General features: G+C 54.9%; 2 protein-coding genes and 1 long non-coding RNA gene across 6 annotated transcripts; 1 reads left to right on the forward strand and 2 right to left on the reverse strand.

Annotated features, from left to right (window-relative positions):
- Positions 1–410: 410 nt before the first annotated feature.
- Positions 411–2,533, reverse strand: Polr2l (RNA polymerase II, I and III subunit L). The gene is made up of 2 exons (XM_036199250.1): positions 2,325–2,533; positions 411–721 (listed from the first exon to the last, which is right to left on the reverse strand). Exons 1-2 carry the CDS (start codon positions 2,417–2,419, stop codon positions 613–615), a joined length of 204 nt encoding a protein of 67 aa, XP_036055143.1. The 5' UTR covers positions 2,420–2,533; the 3' UTR covers positions 411–612.
- Tspan4 (tetraspanin 4) lies at positions 2,532–21,005 on the forward strand. Of its 4 annotated transcripts, none has more exons than XM_036199223.1 (8): positions 2,532–2,794; positions 10,304–10,383; positions 17,346–17,537; positions 18,591–18,665; positions 19,391–19,492; positions 19,593–19,724; positions 19,799–19,882; positions 20,466–21,005. In XM_036199223.1, exons 2-8 carry the CDS (start codon positions 10,321–10,323, stop codon positions 20,532–20,534), a joined length of 717 nt encoding a protein of 238 aa, XP_036055116.1. In that variant the 5' UTR covers positions 2,532–2,794; positions 10,304–10,320; the 3' UTR covers positions 20,535–21,005. The 4 variants fall into 4 exon arrangements, with proteins under 4 accessions (XP_036055116.1, XP_036055123.1, XP_036055131.1 ...); XM_036199230.1 differs by lacking the exon at positions 2,532–2,794 and adding an exon at positions 3,680–3,772; XM_036199238.1 differs by lacking the exon at positions 2,532–2,794 and adding an exon at positions 9,633–9,650.
- On the reverse strand, positions 13,607–16,693 carry LOC118591145. The gene is made up of 2 exons (XR_004945904.1): positions 14,435–16,693; positions 13,607–13,837 (listed from the first exon to the last, which is right to left on the reverse strand). It is a non-coding gene; the product is annotated as an uncharacterized LOC118591145 (long non-coding RNA).
- Positions 21,006–21,442: the final 437 nt, after the last annotated feature.

Consider the following 21,442-nt stretch of genomic DNA (forward strand, 5'->3'; position numbering starts at 1 on the left):
AGAATACATGGCAGTTCATACTGACTAAAACTTTTGGCCTCTGTGGGTATATAAGTGGCGCAAAGACATACAAGCAGAAAAAACAGCAAACACATAAGCATGGTGGGTGGTAAGACATGGGTGGGCTTCCAAGCACTCTTTAGCATTCCAAAGGAGTATTCTCCCAGGCTTGGGCCCTGCCTTGTGGATTTCGTGGCCACATCTACCCTGCCCATCCTGAACACTGGCAGGGAGAGGAGAGGCCCCTACAGCAATGAGGTGCAAGACTGCACGGTAAGGCTAGCCAGCGGATCAAACAGGTCAAGGCCCAGAGAAACAGAAGCAAGGGGCTCCCCACAAGACTGGACCCTCAAGTTAGGTGAGAGGAAGGAGACCATCCCTGGAGGAAAGACGAGCCAGGCCAGGTAACCTCAAAGACAGTACAGGCATGATATTGAGAGCCTTACAAAGCTACACCTGCTGGTGGTTCTGCAAAGGTCTTTACTGAACCATTTCTTCCAGGATGAGGGGACCTGGCCATAGCCAGGCACCCCGCCCACGCCCCCAACACCTCAGTTTGAACTCAGCGTGACAGAGTGCCCATGGCCAGCAGAGGACAGTAAGCTCCAGCAGTCACTTCTCCAGGGGAGCATAGTTGAGCAGCTTTTCAATCAGGTCCACGTGTGCCAGCAGCATGCGGCGACAGCAGTAGCGCTTCAGGCCCAGAGCGTCCAGGGCATCCCTGGGAGGAGGAGAGGAGTGAGGCTGGATGTGGTCTCTGTAGTCTGCACAGGTCTGCAGCCACCTCCAACTTGCCTCTGTGTAGCACTGTGGGTTACCAGAGTACATCTACATGTATGGGGACTGAAACCTGACAGCAGTCCACAGGGAAATGGCCTGGAGAGTTCTGAATATGCACCCAGATGCTTAGAGTGGAGGCTGGTGAGTCCTTTTCTCACCTAGATGTACACTTGACTCCCTAGGGTATACCTATCCCACATATAAGCCCACATGCCAATCTTTAGTGTCCTATACCCTTACCTGCCTTCTGCTCATACTTGCTTTTTAAATTTCATTTTATGTCTATGAGTGTTCTGCACATGTATGCCTAATGCCTGCCGAAGCCCAAAGGAGTTATGGACATTTGTGAGCCACCATGTGGGTTCTAGGAATCGAACCTGGGTCCTCTAGAAGAACAGCCAGAGCTCTTAACAGTTGAGCCATACTTCTAGCCCCCATCTCTGCTTCTGGCTCTTGTACCCAGGGTTGAGGTAGCTTTATGGGCTTCCAAAGTTATTTGGGGAAGCTTAGGAGACCAATATCCCCTCATCAAGGAGCTGAATTCCAGGCCCCACAGGTGGATTCTGAGAAAATGCTGTGCACTGGCTGTTGTCTCCCTCCTTGGCTCTATTCCCCCACATCCTGGAGAGAGGTTGCAAACCAACTGAGTTTAATTTCTCTGGGGTCTAGTGAGATTGAGAAGCTCCTGCCCAGGTCAAGAAGGTCCCAGAAGGCTAGCAGGTACTCACCCACAAAGCCTGAATATCAGAGTTTGTCCTGCATCTTATTTTTTATATTTATATTTATTATTATTATTATTTGGTTTCTCAAGACAGGTTTTCTTTGTGTAGCAGTTCTGGCTGATCTGGAATTCGTTCTGCAGACTAGGCTGGCTTCGAACTCAGATATCCACCTGTCTCTGCCTGCCGAGTGCTGGGATTAAAGGCGTGCGCTCCCCACCCGGCTTTGTCCTGGATTTTATAAGGGTCCACAGGTTCTAAATACATAGAAGTAGGCCTGAAAGCTGACACAGGTTAGGGAGTAGGTGGGCAGGGGAGAGACTTGAGTGTTCTGTTGCGGATGAAGAGGTGCCCTGTCACCCAGGGGAAGGATGCTCAGAAGTTTCCAGAAGGTCAGCAGCTTGAAACCCACCTTCCAAACTTCAGCACGCCTTTAATCCCAACAACTCAGGAAGGAGGCAGGCGGGTGTCCATGAATTCAAGACCAACCTGTTTTACATAGAGAGTACTAGGCCAGCCAGGGCTATACAGTGAGACCCTGCCTCAAAAGCAAGCTAAAGAGAGAATCACTCTTCTGGGAATACATCACAGGGCTGGGCAGGAGGATAACCAGAGTTTGAAATTCCTAACGCGCAGCTGCCCGCTCCTCAATCGCTGCCTTGCTCCCACAGACAATTCTCCACCCAAAAGTTTCATCTGTCCCCGTCCCAGGAGACCTCAGTCTTACCCCCGGGGCCGCCGCAGAACTCTCACCCCCGCCCCTCTGCTTCCTGACCCCAGCCCGGCCTTCCCGCCCCGTCCCCCGCAGGCCCGCCGCGGCCTCACCCTTCGGTGTACTCGGCCTGCAGGAGACCCAGGTAGGCTTCCCATTTGTTGCCGACGATCTTCCCGCAGGTGAAGCAGCGAACCGGGATGATCATGGCGGCGTCTGGCGCGCAGGCTGCGGGCAGCGGTATTTCAAGGCCCGCCCAGGCGCGTCCACAGCGCGGGGCTCCTTGCGCCCAGGCTCCGCCCCGCACTTTTCTGAGCCCCGCCCCGCATCTCCCCGAACCCCGCCGCGGCCCCGCCCCCGCTCCCGCGATCACCCTGCAGCGGCGGTGTTCTCTGCTCGCGCCCACCCGGGGCTCCTAGAGCCTGCGTGCCCGCGGCAGTATCCCGGGAGGCCCCTCCCTCCGTGGTGGTACATCCCGGCGCTACGGCGTCCGAGCAAGGCCGAAAGGTCCGCGGCGCCGACGGTTCGCGTTTCTCGTGTTTGCTTGACTGACAGCTGCTCCGCGGAGCGGAGGCGCGCTCAGGTACGGCGGGTCTGCGGGCTGGGGTCCCGCCGGCCGGATCGCATCCAGATGGCAACAAGTGGTGGTGGCGGCGCGGCCTGGGCGCGGGCTGCCCAGAGTGCACGGCCAAGGCGGTCTTCCCGCCTCCTTGGCCCGGACTCCGAGGGGTCTCGGTCTGGAGCCCTTACCCGAGGTGCCCAGCCGTGGAGTTTGGAAAGCCCCTTCCGCCGCTGCAGAAGTGTAGGCCGTACGGTGCCCCTGGCCCAGACGGCATCGTCCCGCGCTCAGCAGTCCTCTCCTTCCCCAAGAAGGGGCTAGAAAAGGCTTTTCCCGCGGAGAGGTGCAGGGTGGTGGTCCGGGAAGGCATGATGTAGGAGGCACCCTATGAGCAGGCCTTTTAACTTCTTTCTGGGAAACTTGGCTTAGACGCGGGGATTGCCCGCGGGGACCGCTAGGAGCCACAGGTTTGCCTCACCTGGAGTTGACCTAAGGACTTAAGGGAATGGACGAGTCTATTCCCCCATTGGGGACTTCATCACCCTGACCGCAGCGCCTTCTTGCTGTGCCGGGGGCTACCCTTGGGAAGACGAGGCACCGTGCAGTGAGAAGATGGAAAGGTCCGTAGAGCTTGGGAAGTTTGGGGTCTGCTTAGAGTGAAGCCTCAGGTGTCCTAGACATTTGCTGGGTTCCTCTGGGTGAACAAAAGCTCTGCTCTCCGTTGCAGGGGAGGTCAAGAAGGGTCTCTTGGGTCTTGTGTGTGGCTGGTCAGAGCCACTGCCCAACTTGATGGTTATGTCCCTGCTGTCACCCTGGACAGCCTCTCTAGCAACATTTGACATCCCCCACGGAGCCACGTGCAGAGCCACGAGCTAGGCGACTTCCCGGTCCTTCCCCCTCCCCCAACATCCTGCCCTGGCCAGAGGGGCAGTGGGGGCCTGTGAGTCACTGTGGCCTGGGATCAGACTCAGGATCAGGACTGAAGACCGCTGGTGGCCAGAGGTGAGAGTGGAGGGGAGTGGGTTAGGAGATGGTCTATAGGGTGGGCCCTGAGGACCGGGTGGAGGCCAAAGGCTTCTGGGAGGAGGGGCCCAGTTCGGTCCTGCCCCTGGGAAGACTTGTTTACTTAGGGTGAGTTGGGGAGTGAAGCCCGTGCCAAGTTGACATTCCTAGAATTCCTGTGTGCGCGCCTGTGTTTGTGTGTGTGTGTGTGTCCCGAAAGCCCACTAGTTTCCAGTGCCTATTGTGGGTGGTGGCATCCTCTCCTCTCCCAGTTCCTGCTCCAGCTCCCTGGATTCCCAGAAACGGCCCAGGCTAGCGAACTCCCGGCTGTTGCTTATTCGCCCCGCCTTGGCTTATTATCCCAGAGGGTTGTGTGGGACAGTAGGGGGGATGCTGTGGTTCACTTCTCTCCAGAGCCCTGGCCAGGATCCCAGGCTCAGCTTCTGCCCCTACCTTTCCCTAACTGTTGTGGAGTTCCCATCTGGTACTGTGGTGGGAGAGATGTGGGTCCCTTGTACCTGCCAACCGGGCTAGTGTTCACCCAATACAAATGGACTGGGCTTTGGATTGGCTATAGCTTTATGAGAGCGGGTGCTCAGCCTCCTGTAGGGTAGGGGGTGGAGGGCACATTGACGGAGATGTGCTCATACGCAGTTCCTAACCCATTTGCCATAGTGCCTGCCAGAGGAAGGGTCACCTCAGGGCAGGCGACAAGGAGGAAACCCATGGTTGAAGTTTTAGCGGCCCAGCCCCTCCCACCCTGGGTGTTGCCCTGAAAACAGCCAAAAGAGGGTGCTGCGCTGTGTGGGCTGGAGCACCGGGATGGGTTTCAGCTGGCTTTACTTACCGCCTGGCCTTAGATCACAGCCTTAGTTTCCCCACTGGTAAAGCTCTGGTAGGACCAGAAGCATGCACTGGGAGGGTCTCAGTTCCGCTACTTAAGGCTGGCTGTGAATTGGGGGAAGTGGGTGAAAGTGACTTCTCCCCAGGAACTGCAGCCTGTGCCCTCTGGCTTCTTGCTCATGTTAGGGTGACAGTCTGTCACCCTTAGGGTATGGTGTGTGAACATACACTATTCCTCACTCCCAGGCCATAGCTGCGGCGGCACACTCACTAAATGTGTCCCGTGCATGCTAACTAAATTGCTCTTGGAGTCTGTGGCTGGAACTGGTGACTACCCCAAGAACCATTTGGGCTGTTGAGGCTGGGGTACTTGGGACCCACATCTGAGCCATCTCAGTGCTTGGGAGTCCCTACTTAGTATTTTGGGGCGGGTGTGCTTTGTTGATACCATAAGCATCCCCTGGGTCTCAACTAGGTCCCTTCTATTTCCACTGTCCCAGGAGCTCTAACAGAAATACCAGAGGGAGCAAGGCAGGACGTAGATGGAAGGTGTTGTTTGGGGTGGCCAGAGAGCCCAGGGAGAAAGACTGGGCCCCTTTGCTGGCTTCACCCCCCAGCCCTGGCTCTGTCCCTGAAGAAGGGGGAGGCTAGAGGTATCTTCAGTGTCCAGGAGCGCCTGTGAGGCTGTGTGTGGCCCCCAGTCCCTGCTTCTAGGTGGGAGGTGTCAGCCTACTGGACCAGGAATTTGTGGTGCTCCTGCCCAGGGTAGGGGTCTAGGGCAGGCCCAGAGGCCCTTCAGGGGCTGAAGTCACAGCAGGGAGGCAGACACCACAGCCTGTTTGGATTGGCACAACCCTCCCTGCTTCCTCAAAGAAGCCATGGAGCCTCTCAGCCTAGGGCTGGGGTGGAAGGGGTGTGTGTGTGTGTGTGTGTGTGTGTGTGTGTGTGTGTGTGTGTGTGTGTTTGTTGTTGCTCTGCTCTCCCTCCTGAGCTGCTAGCTGGACTAAGAATAAGGTTGGTTACTCAGGGTTCCAAACAAGCTTCTGAGCCAGTTCATGCTGCCACGACACTGAGAGGTCCAAAGGTGGTTTGCTTTGCTTGCTGGCAACTAACAGCCCCAGGCAGCCATGGTCAAGCTTTATGTCTAGAGTTTGGGCAGGCCTCATTTTGAGTGGGAACCTGTTCTGGCTAGGTGGGTGTCCATGGTTTCCTTGGCCCACCCCCCAGGCTTCCCATCTCTACTCACCCACAACTGAGGATGGCCTTAGCTGGGAGCCCTGCTGGCAGATGGCCCCTATGTGCAGATCACTGGTTTGGCGTGAGGCTAGGGTATTGAGGAAGGCACCCCTCCTGGCTCAGATGTGGTGGCCTTGCCTTGGCCGTTCACTGTTATTGATCAGCCTGCACACCATACCCTCTGAATTCTGTACTTGGCAGCAGCAATGGGCCTGGGCCTTATGTGACTGTCTTGAAATCTGCTAGACCAGCCCCTGTTCATTGGTTTTTTGTTTGGTTTTGTTTTTTTGAGACAGGGTTTCTCTGTGTAGCTTTGTGCCTTTCCTGGATCTTGCTCTGTAGACCAGGCTGGCCTCAAACTCACAAAGATCTCCCTGCCTCTACCTCCCAAGTGCTGGGATTAAAGGTGTGTGCCACCACCGCCCGGCTTTAGTTACTTTTATTGCTTTGATGAACATGACCAAAGCAATTTTTTTTTGTTTTTTTGAGACAGGGTTTCTCTGTGCAGCTTTGAAGTCTGTCCTGGAACTCACTCTGTAAACCAGGCTGGCCTCAAATTCAAATCAATCCACTTGGCTCTGCCTCCTGAGTGCTGGGATTAAAGGTGTGCACCACCATCGCCTGGCTGACCAAAGCAAATTTTTTCAAGACAGGGTTTCTCTGTGTAGTTTTGGTTCTTGTCCTGGATCTTGCTCTGTAGACCAGGTTGGCCTCGAACTCACTGCCTCCGAGTGCTGGGATTAAAGGCGTGCACCATCATCATCATCATCATCATCATCATCACCACTACCACTACTACCACCACCACCCGACTAAAGCAATTTTTAAAAAATGATTTATTTTTTTTCTGTAAATTGTTTTGCCTGCATGTATGTCTGTGTGAGGGTATGGGTGCTGGGAATTGAACTTGGGTTTTCTGGAAGAACAGCCAGTGCTCTTTTTTTTTTTTTTTTTTTTTGGTTTTTCGAGACAGGGTTTCTCTGTGTAGTTTTGGTGCCTGTCCTGGATCTCGCTCTCAGGCTGTCCTTGAACTCACAGAGATTCGCCTGGTTCTGCCTCCCGAGTACTGGGATTAAAGGGGTGTGCCATCACACTTGGCTAGCTTGCTTTCTTATACACCCCAGGACCATCTGCTCAGGGTAGTACCACCCACAAGGGACTGGGTCCTTTCACATCCATTAATAATCAAGAAAATGCCCTACAGAAAATTTTATGTATACAGGTGTTGTGTCTGCATGCATATCTGAACACCATGTGAGTGCCTGGTGCCCACAGTGGCCAGAAGAGGGCATCAGATCCCCTGGATCTGGAGTTACAGATGATTGTAATCTGCCACTAGGATGCTGGGAATCTAACCTAGGTTCTCTAGAAGAATAGCCAGTGCTCTTTACTGTTGAGTCATCTCCAGACTTCTACAAGCAATGTATATATTTTAAATAATTTATTTAACTTTATTTTATGTGCATTGGTATGAAGGTGTTAGGTCTCCTGGAACTGAGGTTTCAGACAGTCGAGAGCTGTCATGTGGGTGCTGGCTGGGAATTGAACTCTGGTCCTCTGGAAGAGCAGCCAGTGTCCATAACCACTGAGCCATCTCTCCAGCCCCATGCTTTTCTTTTTAAAGTTTTTTTTTTCAGTCTTTTTGACAGGGTTTCTCTGTGTAGCTTTGCGCCTTTCCTGGAACTTGCTCTGGCCTTGAACTCACAGAGATCTGCTTGGCTCTGCCTCCCGAGTGCTGGGATTAAAGGTGTGCACCACCACCACCACCGCCCAGCATTTTTCAGTTTTTTTTGAGGCAGGTTTTCTCTTTGTAGCTTTGGAGCCTGTCCTGGAACTAGCCCTGTAGAGACTGCCTCTGCCTCCTGAGTGCTGAGACTAAAGGCGTGCACCACCACTGACCAGCGGCCATTTTTTATTTTAATTTTGAGATAAGGTCTTTCTATGCAGCCGTGGCTGTCCTGGAACTTGCTGTGTAGACCAGATTAGCCTTGAACTCATGGAGGTCCTCCTGCCTCTGCTTCCTGAGTGTTGGGATTAAAGGCGTGCGCCACCATACCCAGTTTAAAGGCCAATCTGATGGAGGCATTTTCTCAGTTGAGGCTCCCTCCTCTCAGATGACTTTAGCTTGTATCAAGTTGACAAAAAACTAACCAGCACAGCTACCCCAGGGGGGAAGAGAACTGGGGTTCAGGATGGCTGCTCCTGGATTCTCCTGCATATATTCCTTAGCCTGCAATGACTCCTGGTCTCCTCACAGCCCCAGCTGATGCCCCCAGAGTACATCATGGGGAAGTGCAACCCCAGCCCCATGTCTAGGGGATAAAGGTGGCTGAGTAGACAGCAGGCTTACTTATACACAGCTGAGAGCTCAGCTGTGTTTCTGACCCAGGGCTGCAGAGGAGTGGTCTGATAGCCAATCCCATTGGGGGTGATGTCAGTATGGGTGATGGTTTGGTCCGAGGTGGGGGTACAGCCTTTCTGGTTAGTTCTGGATCTTTCTTGGTCCCTGTGGCTCCTCTCTCCACTGGCACCTAGACACTTGTATATGGCCTCCTACATGCATAATACCATTATATAGGCACCCCGCCACCCCAGCCCTGAGTGGTGGATATCTGACTGAATCAAGCCAAAGGAAGAGGGCCAGGGGCCGGGGGTCACAAGGGTTTTTTAGGAGTCATCAGCTGCCTCTCTAGGCAGAGCCTGCAGGCTGTGGTCCCACCCAGCTCTCCCTTTCTTGGGGTCCAGACACATCAAAGAAAACTCAAGGGGAGTGGAAATGTAGGGAGCTGAGGTAAACCCCAGGTTGATCAGGCACTTATCCTGCACTCTGGGGGCTCCCATGTACTCACACCCCAAGAACTGGGACCCTGAGCACCCAGCCTTGTGGGCTGGGGTTGCAGTTCCCCATTGCGCCCTCTAGGGGGCAGCAGTAGGCTGGGGCGATGAGCCTAGGTTCTGGGCTGGGAACTGCAGTCCTCCATTTAGGCATCTGGGGTTTCCACTAAGATGCAGTCCCTTTAAGAGCTGCCCAATGGACAGCCTTCGTTTTTCTCTTTTCCTCATTCATCCCGCTACTTCTGCTGCCTTCAGCGAAAGGTTTCCTTGTTCTGCCTTCCCTTCTGAACTCAGGGCTGCAGATTAGATGGGGAACCTTGGCCCCATGTTTAGTACCTGGCCCACACTTTGGGGCTCTTATGATCTGCATCCTTTGGTAGGGTTGGGGCTCAGAGATTGGAGGATGGGGACCAGCAAGGGGCCATCCTCTCCCCATCTTTGATGGGCTAGTGTGTATCTGGGCACACCTGCAAGGAGCATTGGCGCCACTTACCATGTGCTTGTCTGTCTGGGATGGTGTTAATTAGTCATAGACTGATTCTCCCTGAGCTGGTCAAAGTGAAATTCCAGGTCCCTGGTTATGCAGTTATAGAATGGCGCCAGTGGGACTCTCAAAATGGCCCATGGAATCTGGCTTTGCTCCCACTACCCCTTAGAATGGACTGGACTGGAGGCTGAGCGGATTCAGTGAGCGCTCTGGGCCAGCAGGGGGCCGTCTGGGGTTCTTTAGCGTCTCTCTTCTGCTACTTTGGTTTTTGAATTCTCTTTTTAAGTTAGAAAATCTCATGGACACCACACCCTCCCGGCACCACGGGCTCCCTAAGGCGCTTGAAAGCCAGAGCCGCCCAAGTTGCCACCAACAGCAACTGGGTCACCTCTTCGTTTGCTCCGGGCTTTGCACATCCTTCGTGTGGTTGGATATCTGCTGCAAAATGGGTGGCGGGTCTGTTGCGGGTGGTCTGGGGTAGGTTTGGGGCCGAAAACTGCTGCGGTCTCATTCCCGGCCCAGCTCCCTCAAATGCTCCCCCTGTCCTTCAGCTGCTTCTTCCTCGGAGACCCCGGGAGGGTAGCGGGGAGGCGGGGGCTCGGGGCAGCTGCGATTGGCCGGTGGGGCGGGGTCCTCGAGGGGCGGGGCCGCGCTGGATTGGCCGGGCGCGTGCGGGGCACAGCGGGCCTGCCCGCAGGTGTCTGGCCGAGGGGTGGGAGCCAAGCTGCGCGCTCGCTGCTACCGCGGGCCCGGGAGGGGCGAGAGCCCGCCGGTGTGGTGCGGATGGGGCGTCCGGGGGCAGCGGGAGCGGATCGCTGACAACGGCTGCGGCCAGTGAGGCTGGCAGCGGGGTCCTAGCCTCCCCAGCGCGATGCGCCGCTCCAGCACGGACGAGTCCACATACCGGCGCAGTCCTTCTCCCGAGAGCAAGGAGCCGGGCTTCGCGCGCGGCGGCCCCTTTCGGCGCTGCAGCAGCTTGTACGGGCGCGCGGGCGCCGGGGATGCGGGCGGCGGCTTTTTCGGCCTGCACACGAACCCCGGCCCCAAGGCGGCCCAGGCGCGCTATACGACTCCCAAGGGCAACAAGTATGTGGTCTTCTACCTAGACCTCTCCTTCATCTTCCTTCTAGAGCTGAAGCGCTGCAGCATGGCGCGCGGCTGCCTCCAGGGCATCAAGTACCTCATGTTCGCCTTCAACCTGCTCTTCTGGGTGAGTGTGTGCTCTTCTGAAGGACCGGGGTTCTCTGCTCTGCCAGTGGCTGCCAGGAACCCTCTCCTCTCTTCTCTGCTGTGGAGACAGGGTGTGCACGCACGTGCTCACACACGGAGCCTTGCCTCTCCTGGGCTCCAGGAGCAGAACAGATCACCACCTCTGTGCACCCAGTCACCGGCGCCTTTCTCAGTCTCCTCCCCGCCCTCCCTCTTCAGCCTACGTCCTTGCCTCACCCCCTCCACACTCTTGTCCCTCTGGGAGATTTACCCACTAGGTCCTGGTCCCCAGCTGGACCCCCAGGATCCAGAAGATCAAGGGTATGTGTACTGCTCTATCGATTAGGGTCTGGGGAGTTATCACAGGCACTGGCCACGGACTCTCCACAGACATGGGTGGCATCTGGCTCCCTGCCACCTCAGCAGAGACTCCAACTTTTGCTGGGGTATCTGAGGTTGCTCAGACATGGGGTAAGGTTCAGTAGGGGCTTGCATGATGGTAGATCAGAAGATGGCCCCCTCTAGTCTGGATGGAGGACAGTTTGCACACCCTCACCCCCACTCCACAGTGGAGTAGGGTAAGTGTCACATCTGATTACTCTGGTGTTAGCCTTGGCTGAGCCTGGAGCCTGAGCAGAGGATGTTGGATTTGGTTAGAGGTGACCCTTTATTACCTGGGCATGGCCTGGAGCTTCCCTTACTAGCTGGAAAGCTTGGAGAATGGTGGCCAAGGTCATTCCATACTCTACCTTGGTTCCTGAGCCAACTTTCTGGGAATGGGTGTGTGTGACTGAGGATGAGGGGTGTGGTGGGGAGCCAGGGAGTCTGGGAGTGAGAGGATGCAGGGACATCCCTGGGATCCCTGCTTGCTGCTCATTTGCATGCAGTCCAGTTCAAGTCAAATGTGCGGAAACCTAGGTCCACCTTCCTGACCTCTCTTTTGTTATAGCCTAGTGCCTGGGCAGGGGCTAGGATCTTTCTGGGATCCTTGGCTGCCTGTGGGTGATAGCCCAGGGAGGCTGCTGCCCCACCTAGCCCATCTTTCCTCCACCCCCATCAAGAGTTCTCTGCCAGAGGCTCCTAAGGGATGGGCCAGGTCTGGGAGTACTCACATACCAGATGGGCATCAGCAGTAGGTGTGGGCTGAAGCTGTAACCAGCCCATGTAAGGTGAATGCTTCCGTCTGAGGGACTTCAGTGGGCACCAGTGTGTGGTCAGCACCAACCGGTTGGCATGGTCAGGGTGTGACATGTGACAGTGGGAGGATGACTGCAGGGAACACCATGACAGGTGGAAAAGGCCCAGGAACTGCAAATGACAGTATGACGGGTGGATGAGCGGGCAGTGACCGGACGTGACGGCTGTAGGTCACTGGGATGGTAGCAGGCGGTGTAGGTGGCTCAAGGAGGTTTAGGATGCAGGAGTGTGGGGGCTGGGTAGCAGCCGGGTAGTGTTTGGTTTGGGGAGGTTGAGGCTGCTCCTGCAGGTCTGGTCCCTCCATTCACTGCCTCTTCCTGATCTGGACCCAGGGAGAAGGGCCTACCTGCTTGCTCTAGAGCAGGCACATTCCACTCACCAGTGGATAACATCCTCTACCAGAGAAAGAAACAACCAGAATCCCCCGCCCCCTGGGACAAGTCCTGTGCTGAAAAACCCAGTTCCTTTTCTCTTAGCCACATGGACCTCCAGCCTTGCCAACAGGAGCGCATGCCTCAACACTACTGTAGCTTTTCCCTCCAGCTTGAGGGGTTAGAGGCCGCCATGTGAAGGGTGCTGGGAACAGCATGGCTTTGCCTAGAAGTGCCTGTGCTGGGCTTGGCAGAGTCCATCTGGGCTAGCAAGTGTGCGAGTCCAGCCATCTGGCCTGGTCAGTATGATATCAGTTCATCCACATTGTTCCTGGTTATCTGTGAACTAGATCCCCCTCCTGCTGGCGACAGGCTGTGGGTGGGAGGGCAAGAACACCCCCTATCTGAGACCCTGACTCCTTTGCCAGACTCTTGCAGGAGAGGCTTTGATTCCCATTTGCCACTTCTGATGCAAGGTCAGCAGACCCCCAGCCTCTGCCATGTGTCCTGCCTCAGTCTCCCTATTAGAGTTAACCAGGCAACCAGAGTCAGAGCTGGGCTGACCCCGTAGACCTGAGGGCCCTTCCCCTCCTTCAGCAAATAGGTTCAACTCTACTGGGCAGTTGGCCAACCTGCTTTTGAGGTGTGCATAGGGTAAGGACTAGCTGGTTGGGGCTGGGGGTGCCTCAGGGAAGTGGGCTGAGTACATGGCCCTTGAACACAGTTGAGTGGGTAGGTGGTGTTGGGTGCTGGGCCCTGGCAGTAAGGGAGTGGGGGCTGAGCAGCCCCTGGGACCCCCGTCTCAAGCCTCAGGCTGCACTGTCAGCTGGACCTCTGCCAGCAAAGCTCTTCCTGTAATGGAAGTTGAAGTCCCTTGGGACCGAGGGGAGTCAGTGAAGCCTGGTTCTTCCTGTCTCCTTTCTCCCTTCCCCTCCCTTCCCCTGCCCAGGGCTCAGGGACCCATCCACCTTCCTGGGCAGCCACTATGGTGTCAGGGCTAGTCTGAGTGGGGCTGAGCTCCTCAGTGAGGCGGGGACCGTTCATGGCTCTTCGGTGTCTAGGTGCTAGAGATGCTGCTGGCCTGGCCTTAGCTGCGTGGTTGGCTCCTCCAGTACATGCGCTGACCAGTCTGAGGCCCTTCCTTAATGTGCTTCCAGGGAGGTGTTCCTCCCCAGCCCTCAGTCTAGCACAAGGTACATGTTCCCTGCATGGTATGGTCAGTGTCTGGATGGACAAGATGGAGGTTAGAGTCATGCCTGCCACCCAGACACTGTACTGTGTGACCTGAGAAAAATCCTGTATTCTTGGCATCTCAGATTTCCCATCTTGATCACACTGAATCATGCAAGGTGATCCAAAAGTGTATGGATCAGGGTCCCTCAGGTCCCACCCAGATGGCCTGTGATGACCCTAGATGGATAACCAGCTGGGCAGAGGCTCTGAGCTGGAGGAGGCGCAGGAGTCAAGCTCCACTGGGGCCTCACCCTGGTCCTGGTCTGCCTGGGCTCTCACCATTTCAGCCTCAGTACTTGTCTTAGGCTATCCCAAAGGAAGGTCCTGCCAGGCACAGGGGTGTGCCCCCACACTGGCAGCAAGTTGCAGGGCACATGCCTTGTTAGGCCCTTGATTGTCTAGAGCCTTTGATGAGCTGAGATGGTATTTGATGGACAGTGGTCCTTGCTCTTTCAGTCTGGTAGATGAGGGGGACCAGGAAATGGCAAAGGGCTCTGTGTCCAACTCCTTGGCAGAACCAGGGCATTCAGAGACTAGGAGGCCTCTTTGCTTCCTGTAACAGCTTATATTTGTGATGGGGTAGTAGGGAACTGTCCCATACAAGAAGTCACAGTCTTGTCTGTTCTTGGGGATGTTGGTGGCTCTGGAAATGTCCTGAGTTAGAAGAAAACACATTATATTTTTAAAGTATTTTGAGACAGTCTCACCTATCCCAATCTTTCCTTACTTGTGACACTGAACTCCCAATCCTGCCACTTCCACCTTTAAAGTGCCAGAAATTCTGGTGTGCACCACCACAAGTGCTTTATGTGGTGTTGGGTGTCTAACCCAGTGCATGCTTGGCAAACACTCTACTAACTCAGCTACACCCAGGCATATGTTCAATTTTAAGTATACAAACTCACCCCACTGGGATAACCAACATCCTAGCCAAGGTGGGGAAGGTTCCTGCCAGCCTGGCAGGAGAGGGGCTTCTGGATACAGCCTTGGCTTATACAGGGGACCCAGCCCCTTCACCTCCACCAAAGATATGGCTAGCTGCCCAGCCATCTGCCATACTGAATTGTATGGCTGGAGGGATGGTGGGCAGAGACATCCTGGCACCCTCCTCTGTGGATCTGGACAGGCACATTTGGTGGGTACCTAGTACCATGTGGCACTCAGCCTGAGGCTGATCCAAGGGGCTGGAGGCTAAGGCATCAGCTGTGTACATGTTTGGGTGGTACCTGGGTAACAAACAGCTCATCATACCTCTCAGGAACTGTCATGGGCATCATAGAGTGTCTAGCAGATGGTTGAGGTAGGCTGAGCTTGGGGCCAGGCACGCTGCATGAAGATCAGCCAGAAGGTTAGGATGCAGGACCATGGTGGCAGGATGTCCTGCCCCTGGGTGATGTTCCCAGCTACTATCTCCCAGGACCCTAGCTTCTCTAGACTTCTGTGGGGAGTGGGCTTTGCCTCCCACCAGGGCTTCTCTCTAGCCTGGGGGTACAGCTGCAGAGGAGTGAGCCAGCCAGCAATGGGAGGTGGTCTGTCTTAGGAGATGGGGCTCAGGGTGCTGGGGGAACACTGTCGGTTTGGGTTGGGGAGGTGTCTTAGCTCCATCCCCATTTTGATTCAGGAGAGACCTTGTTCCAGGCCCCCAGGGCTCTGCCCTGAGTCCTGCCTTTCTCATCTTCTGAGGCTAATGGGCCCATTTTCTCTTGCGCGTTGAAGCTGTAATTTTCCTGCCAAAATGTTTTAAAAGCTGCATGCACTAAAACATTTTCAAAATTATAGGTACAGTCCTCTTTTCATGAGTGCACTCATGCATGTGGCATTGGCTCAGGCTGTGAAAGGGGTGGCCCCATAGGATGGTGGTGGCTTTTGGTGTGCTGCCCGTGTGGGACAATGCATGTGACACCACTGGGTGGCAGTGAGGAGCATCTGGACTGATGTTCGTCTTTGTCACAGTGAGGGTGACCGACCGGCTATGTGGCATTGAGTGGATGTCTTTCCTACTGTCTCTGGGTGGAGAGAAGCATGTCTCACCATGTCAGTGAAGGAGACTGGTTGTCCTCTGGGTGTGGGGTCCCCTCCTGGCCTCTTAGAATGGGGCATCTCCCCCTACCCCCAGTGGTGCCAGCTGCTTTGCACAGCAGTGTCCTCCTTATGTCCTTCTTAGTCCCATGGGGCCAGGGGCACTTCAGCAGCTCACTTTCCTGCTGACATGAGCCGTCTGCTGTCCTTGGAAGACAGAGGCGGATGGTGCAGACAGCTTGGGTCTTAGTGACATTTATCGCTTGTTGTACCAGCATCTCCCCTTCCCCTGCTCAAGGATCTGCCATCATAAGCATGAATGCTCAGCCTGGATGTGACCCTCCCAGATGTGGCTCATTTGGGGCCATGGCTCCTGGGGCAGTGTTATGCCTGAAGTCGGCCTTGTGGGTTGGTGTCTCTTGAGGCCTCTTGCTACTTTTGACTTGCAGCTCTTCTAGGGAAGGTACAGTGTGGAGTGAGGGTGGGGTGCCCTGCTCTTCTCACGTTACAGTCTTGCTAATTCCGATCCAGTCCAAGGCAGCAGGCAGGGAATTAACTTCTGCTAAGCAGTGTGGGGGCCCTGGAGGTTCCTCCATAACCTTTGAGTCATACTACGGGGTCCTGGAAGACTTCACGATGCTTAGAAACTGCTGGGGGCCATGGGAACAGCCCATGGAGACAGGAGAGGCCCCATTTGCTATGGCCCTGGAGAAGCCTCCCAGATCTAGAAGCCTTGTGTGTTTGTGGAATGATATTGTGTCTTATGGTTGGGTGATTCAGGGATCATAGCTGGCCAGATCTCCGTAAGAGGGACTTCTTCTCACAGGTTGAATGTGGGTGCCTGGTCCATCCAGCTGCTTTACTTAGTCAACACCATAGACAGCACCACCTCTTAGCCACTGGCAGCCCTGCGGAGCTCCCTCCAACCACAAAGGAAGCATTTCTGTAGACTGCCTTACAGAGCTACCTTATGGCTGAGAGGATGGATCTCTAAGTAGAAGTCACTGGGAGCATATGCACACTGAGGATCCTTCCCTAGGATCCAGAGCTTCCCATATGGCCAGCCTTTCCAGGTCCCTTTGCTTCCTGATGACTTCACAGTAGTGTCTCCAGGAGCTACCTGAACTCAGAACCTTGGGTCAGAGCCCACATCATGGGCTCCTGTGCCATGTCCTGTCCGGTTTTCTGTTGGGCTGCAGGCTTTTTCTCAGAGCCTGTCATCGGTTGGTCTGTCCCTAGCCTCCTGGAATGCATCTTCCCTCTTCTCCAAATGACACAGAGCCCGAGAGAGCCCAAGGCTTCAGGTGAGGGTAGAGCTGTAGCCGCCCCCGCCCCCTGGCAGCCCTGTACTGAGACAGGTTAGATGTCCCCGTCACCATGCCACGATGAGCCCTCTCTAGAGTCAACCACAGGTCTTTCTTCCCTGCTTTTGCTTATTTGGATTTTTATAAAAATGAGTGATGGAGCCCAGTGGGTGGCGCACACCTTTAATCCCAGCACTTGGGAGGCAGAAGCAAGTGGATCTCTGAGTTCAAGGCCAGCCTGGTCTATAAAGCAAGTTCCAGGACAGCAGGATTACACAAAGAGACCCTGTCTCAAAACAACAAAAACAAAAAAGTAAGAGATTCAGGGAGGGGGTGGGTGACTGGGCAGCAGCAGGCGCTCTGGTGAGATCCTCTGGTTGGTACCAAAGAGCTACTGTGACTTGATTATGAGCAGAAGTGTGTTGAGCCAGGGCTTTCCCTGCTCAGGGTTATGGGTAGGTAGCCCAGGACAAAGGGGCCACATGGCTGGGCGGGCCACTCAACTGCCGTGACCTCTGTAGGGTGTGGGGAAGGTTGAAGGATCAGAGGGCCAGAGGAGATTCAGTCCCTTCTGACCAGACACTGGGTTGGTGGATGCTTCCTGCAGGGCATCTGAAGGCACAGTCTCACTGGGATTGTATAAGGAAGGAGGTGTACTCCACCACAGGCCTCTGTCAGTGGGAGGAAAGGAAGGGACTTGAGGAGTGGTACCTTGCCACAGAAACTAAGCTGTCTCCAGTGGTTCCCAGGCTGACAGTGTTGGTCTAAGCTTGTGGGTGGAGCCCTGCCGGTCACCTCACCCTTTCTCTTTCTCTTTCTTTCCATTGCTGTGGTCCTAGCTGGGTGGCTGTGGTGTCCTGGGCGTTGGCATCTGGTTGGCTGCCACACAGGGAAACTTTGCCACCCTGTCATCCTCATTCCCATCCTTGTCGGCTGCCAATCTACTCATCGTCACAGGTACCTTCATCATGGCCATCGGCTTCGTGGGCTGCATTGGGGCCCTCAAGGAGAGCAAGTACCTACTGCTCACAGTGAGTGTGTTGGGCCCTCTCTGGCTCTCCATGCCGTTAGCTCCGCCTCTGGGGCCTGTCCAGCACCAGGACTCTGGAGGGTCTTCCAGGCCAGCTGGGGCTGGGGGCTGAGGCAGGATGATCATGAGGTCTGGGGTACAGACTAAGACCCTGTCTCAAAATAAAGTTTAAGGGGGTGGGCACAGGAACTAGAGCTAAAGGTCTAGAAGAATGCTTGCATGATGTACATGAGGCTCTGGGTTTGAGTCCCAGCACCACACCTACAAAAAAGCATACCACAGCTTGGAGGTTCTTCTCTTGACAAGGCACAGACCTGAGCACTTAGGCATGACCACATATGGAGTTACTGGACTGTTGGGGACTCACCCTTGTGGTGGCTCCACCCCAGCTCATTATCCCAGCCCTGCCCTGCCCCCAACCTCTGGAAATCTCACAGCACCGTTTGGCCTTGGGAATATATTTATGGGAAGGAAGCTATTTCCTTCTTCACAGTTTATAAAGTTAATCACAGGTAATTAGGAAAGGATTCCTGGAGGCTCTTACAAATTAATGTTCCTGGCAGAGGCCTCAAGCGGCATGGCAGGTGGACTGAAGCTCCATGTCAAGAAGCTCTGAATGGTTCCTCTCCCCTACCTGGGGTAGGGTTTTGCTCAGGGCCTCAATCTCTTGTAGAGACAAACTGTTCCCTCCCCAACCTCTCTAGGGGGTACTGCAGGATGTTTATATGCCTCTAAAGGTGATGTCTGGGATCTCTTTTAAATGTTCAAATTGTGGCTGAGAATGGAGGTCAGCAGTGGAGTACTTGCCTAACATATATCCTGGTATGGGGGGTGGGTAGGGGAAGTCCCAAATGGAGATGTTAGGCCAGAATTCTGGGGAATAGGTACATATACCCACATGGGGATGTTTGGATAGTATGGGGATGTTTGGATAGAATCCAGGCCAGCAGGCCACTTAGGCTCAGGGTTTGGCCTGGCTCTGAGTTCCATGGTGTGGTGGAAGCTCTGGGGCGCTCTGGGAACAGGCTGTGACTCAGGGACATCTTCTCTACAGTTCTTTGTGCTGCTGCTGCTGGTGTTCCTGCTGGAAGCCACCATTGCTGTGCTCTTCTTTGCCTACAGTGACAAGGTATGCTGGTGCGAATGGACAGCACGTGGGGTGCAGACACAACCCAGGGATCTGTGTTGTGGCTCTGGTTGCATGGTGGTACAGCGGCACTCTTAATTCCTAAGATTCTAGGCCAGGGCCCTCCAGTGAGTGCAGGAAGTTACGTGTACACTGTTCCAGCTACTCAGCCTGCACTGCTGCTTACTGTGTGTGTGTCATGTGTTGTTTCCCAGACATACCTGCTGGTCACACGATTGGATGGGTTTACTGACATCTTTTGGGATCTTGAGTTACGGCTAGTGCTATGTTCCAAGCTCCTGTGTCCCTGACTTCCCCAAAGGGCCTCCTTTCTGTAAAGTTCCTCTGACCACAGGAAGCTCCCTGTACAGGCTGGAATTGCCTTCTTCGGTGCCATAGTTCCTTTACTGGACATCTAGGAATGATGCCCATGCCCTTCCTCAGCTGTAGAGCAGACATGCCTGCTTGTACTAGCGAGCAGACTGCAGCCTTCCTCTAGCCAACAAGAGGAAGCCTATAGAGATGAGAGGCAGGGCCTTGCACCAGGGTCCTTGGAGTTCTGGGAGGACACGAGTCTGAGCCTATGTCATGGGTGTGATTGTATGGTAGGGTAGGGGATAGTCCCAGGAAGCAGGCAAGAGGTTCAGGTGAGAGAGGGCATGTGGTATTGAGGGATGGTGTCCATCTTGGACTGAAGTGGAGGGTATTCACTGGTGGCCTATTAACAGATTGACAGTTATGCCCAGCAAGACCTGAAGAAGGGCCTGCATCTGTATGGCACACAGGGCAATGTGGGCCTCACCAACGCCTGGAGCATCATCCAGACTGATGTGAGGCTTGGGCAACCTTCTTGGTATGGCGGGACAGGCTAGTGGGGATGGGTGTTGTGGCTGCCTCTCCACCAGTCCTTTGCTTTCCTCCTGCTCCTAGTTCCGTTGCTGTGGAGTCTCCAATTACACTGACTGGTTTGAGGTGTACAATGCCACTCGTGTGCCTGACTCCTGCTGTCTGGAGTTCAGTGACAGCTGTGGGTTACATGCACCTGGTACCTGGTGGAAATCGGTAAGGGCTTTTTCCTGCTCTGGTGGGTGGCTGCAGAGGTGGGGTCCCCCCATCTGATCCTGACTCTCCTACAGCCCTGTTATGAGACAGTGAAGGCCTGGCTCCAGGAGAACTTGCTAGCTGTGGGCATCTTTGGACTGTGCACGGCACTGGTGCAGGTGAGCAGGGCAGGGCCTGGGGCTCTTGACCAGGGAGCGCAATGGCAGAGGATTTACCCTCAGAGCCTGTGACCTGGGCAGGCAGGTAACAGTGTAGAATACTAAGCAGCTAGTGTCTCAGAGGAAGTCCACTAGGGGAGTTGACTTTTGGTATCTCAAGGACCAAGTGCTGCCCAGTGCTCCCTGTGCAGAGCCTGTTGTCACCTCGTGGGTCCACACAGCCAGGCAGATATATTGGTTGGCAGTGACAGGATTTCCGAATGCAGAAAGAGGGTGGCACTTGAGACCCTACTGCTTCCAGGCTCTGCTCTCTCCTCCTAGATTCATAGCCATCCATAGAAGTGCCGAGAGTTGGCAGTGTAACACTCCAGGCTAAGTGGGCTAGACCTGCAGGGCAGCCATAATTCATCTGACAAACAGTTAGGACAAGTGGGTACAGTAGTAGACGGCCTGGCTTAGACCAGGTGGGAGAGGGGTGTGACCTAAAGTACAGAACACAACTTACCCTGGGGATGAATTGCAGGAGTGGGGTAATAGCAGGCTGTCCCAGGAAGCAAAGGCCTGTGACCTCTTGTCTCCACAGATTCTGGGCCTCACCTTCGCCATGACCATGTACTGCCAGGTGGTAAAGGCAGACACCTACTGCGCATAGGTCTCACCGCCTCTGCTTCTCTGCCAAAGGACCCCGCCTGTGGGGAGATGTCCAAACCCGCTTCCCATGCAGGACTTGGTGCTCCGCTGAATGCAGGGGGAAGAGCTTGAGGCCAGAGCACCCAGGATCCACCCCTACACCTAAGGGGCCTCTGCTTGGGTGGCTGTGGAGTCACCAGATTATAGGGTTGGTGCCAAGCATGGCACCCAGGGCTAAGGGCCCAGGGAACTTGGACACTTTTTATATCCATATATCTTCCAGTATTCACACAGGATAGGGTCCCCAGCCTTGCATGGATGCCAGGTTGGGGGCAGGCCCAGTCTGCTCAAGGCCCACGATGGTCCTGGTGCTCCAGGCAGGGCCAGGTTCCATGATTCACATTCCATGACAGTGTCGTGGTACCAGGTGCATCTTAATAAAGTGTGTGAGCAGTGCCTGTGTCTAGCTGGACACACAAAAGTTGTACAGCCACAACCTTCACCTGAGGAAGTTCTTTCATTAGCCAAGGGTCAGCAGGGTTGGGAGCACTGCTGACCCATTGCAGGCTGGGGGGAGAGACGGCGTCTGTCCACTCCCGTTTCTCCTGGGATGTCTCAGATACTCTTGTATCTCTGTCCTAGGAACTCTGCCCTTGGATTAGTAGGGATAGGCTGCAAACAGCAGCACTAGGAACACAGAGCCCTTGCCACTGGCCACAGTTAAAGCGTCAAGCCACTATCAAGACTTCGAAGGCAGTGTCTTCCTAACTAGGGCTAAAGAGCTTGTCCTCAGGGAGGGCCTCTGGCTAAGGACTGGCACTCTGGGTGTAGGTAAGCTCCTCCCAGGGCCCTCCGGAGCTGTGAGGCACCGGACTCCCAGTCCCTACATGCTGTTGTCTGAGAGGCCTACTCTGCAACACACTTCTCATT

The sequence above is a fragment of the Onychomys torridus genome, chromosome 1, assembly GCF_903995425.1.
Source record: "Onychomys torridus chromosome 1, mOncTor1.1, whole genome shotgun sequence".
Classification (NCBI taxonomy): Eukaryota; Metazoa; Chordata; class Mammalia; order Rodentia; family Cricetidae; genus Onychomys; species Onychomys torridus.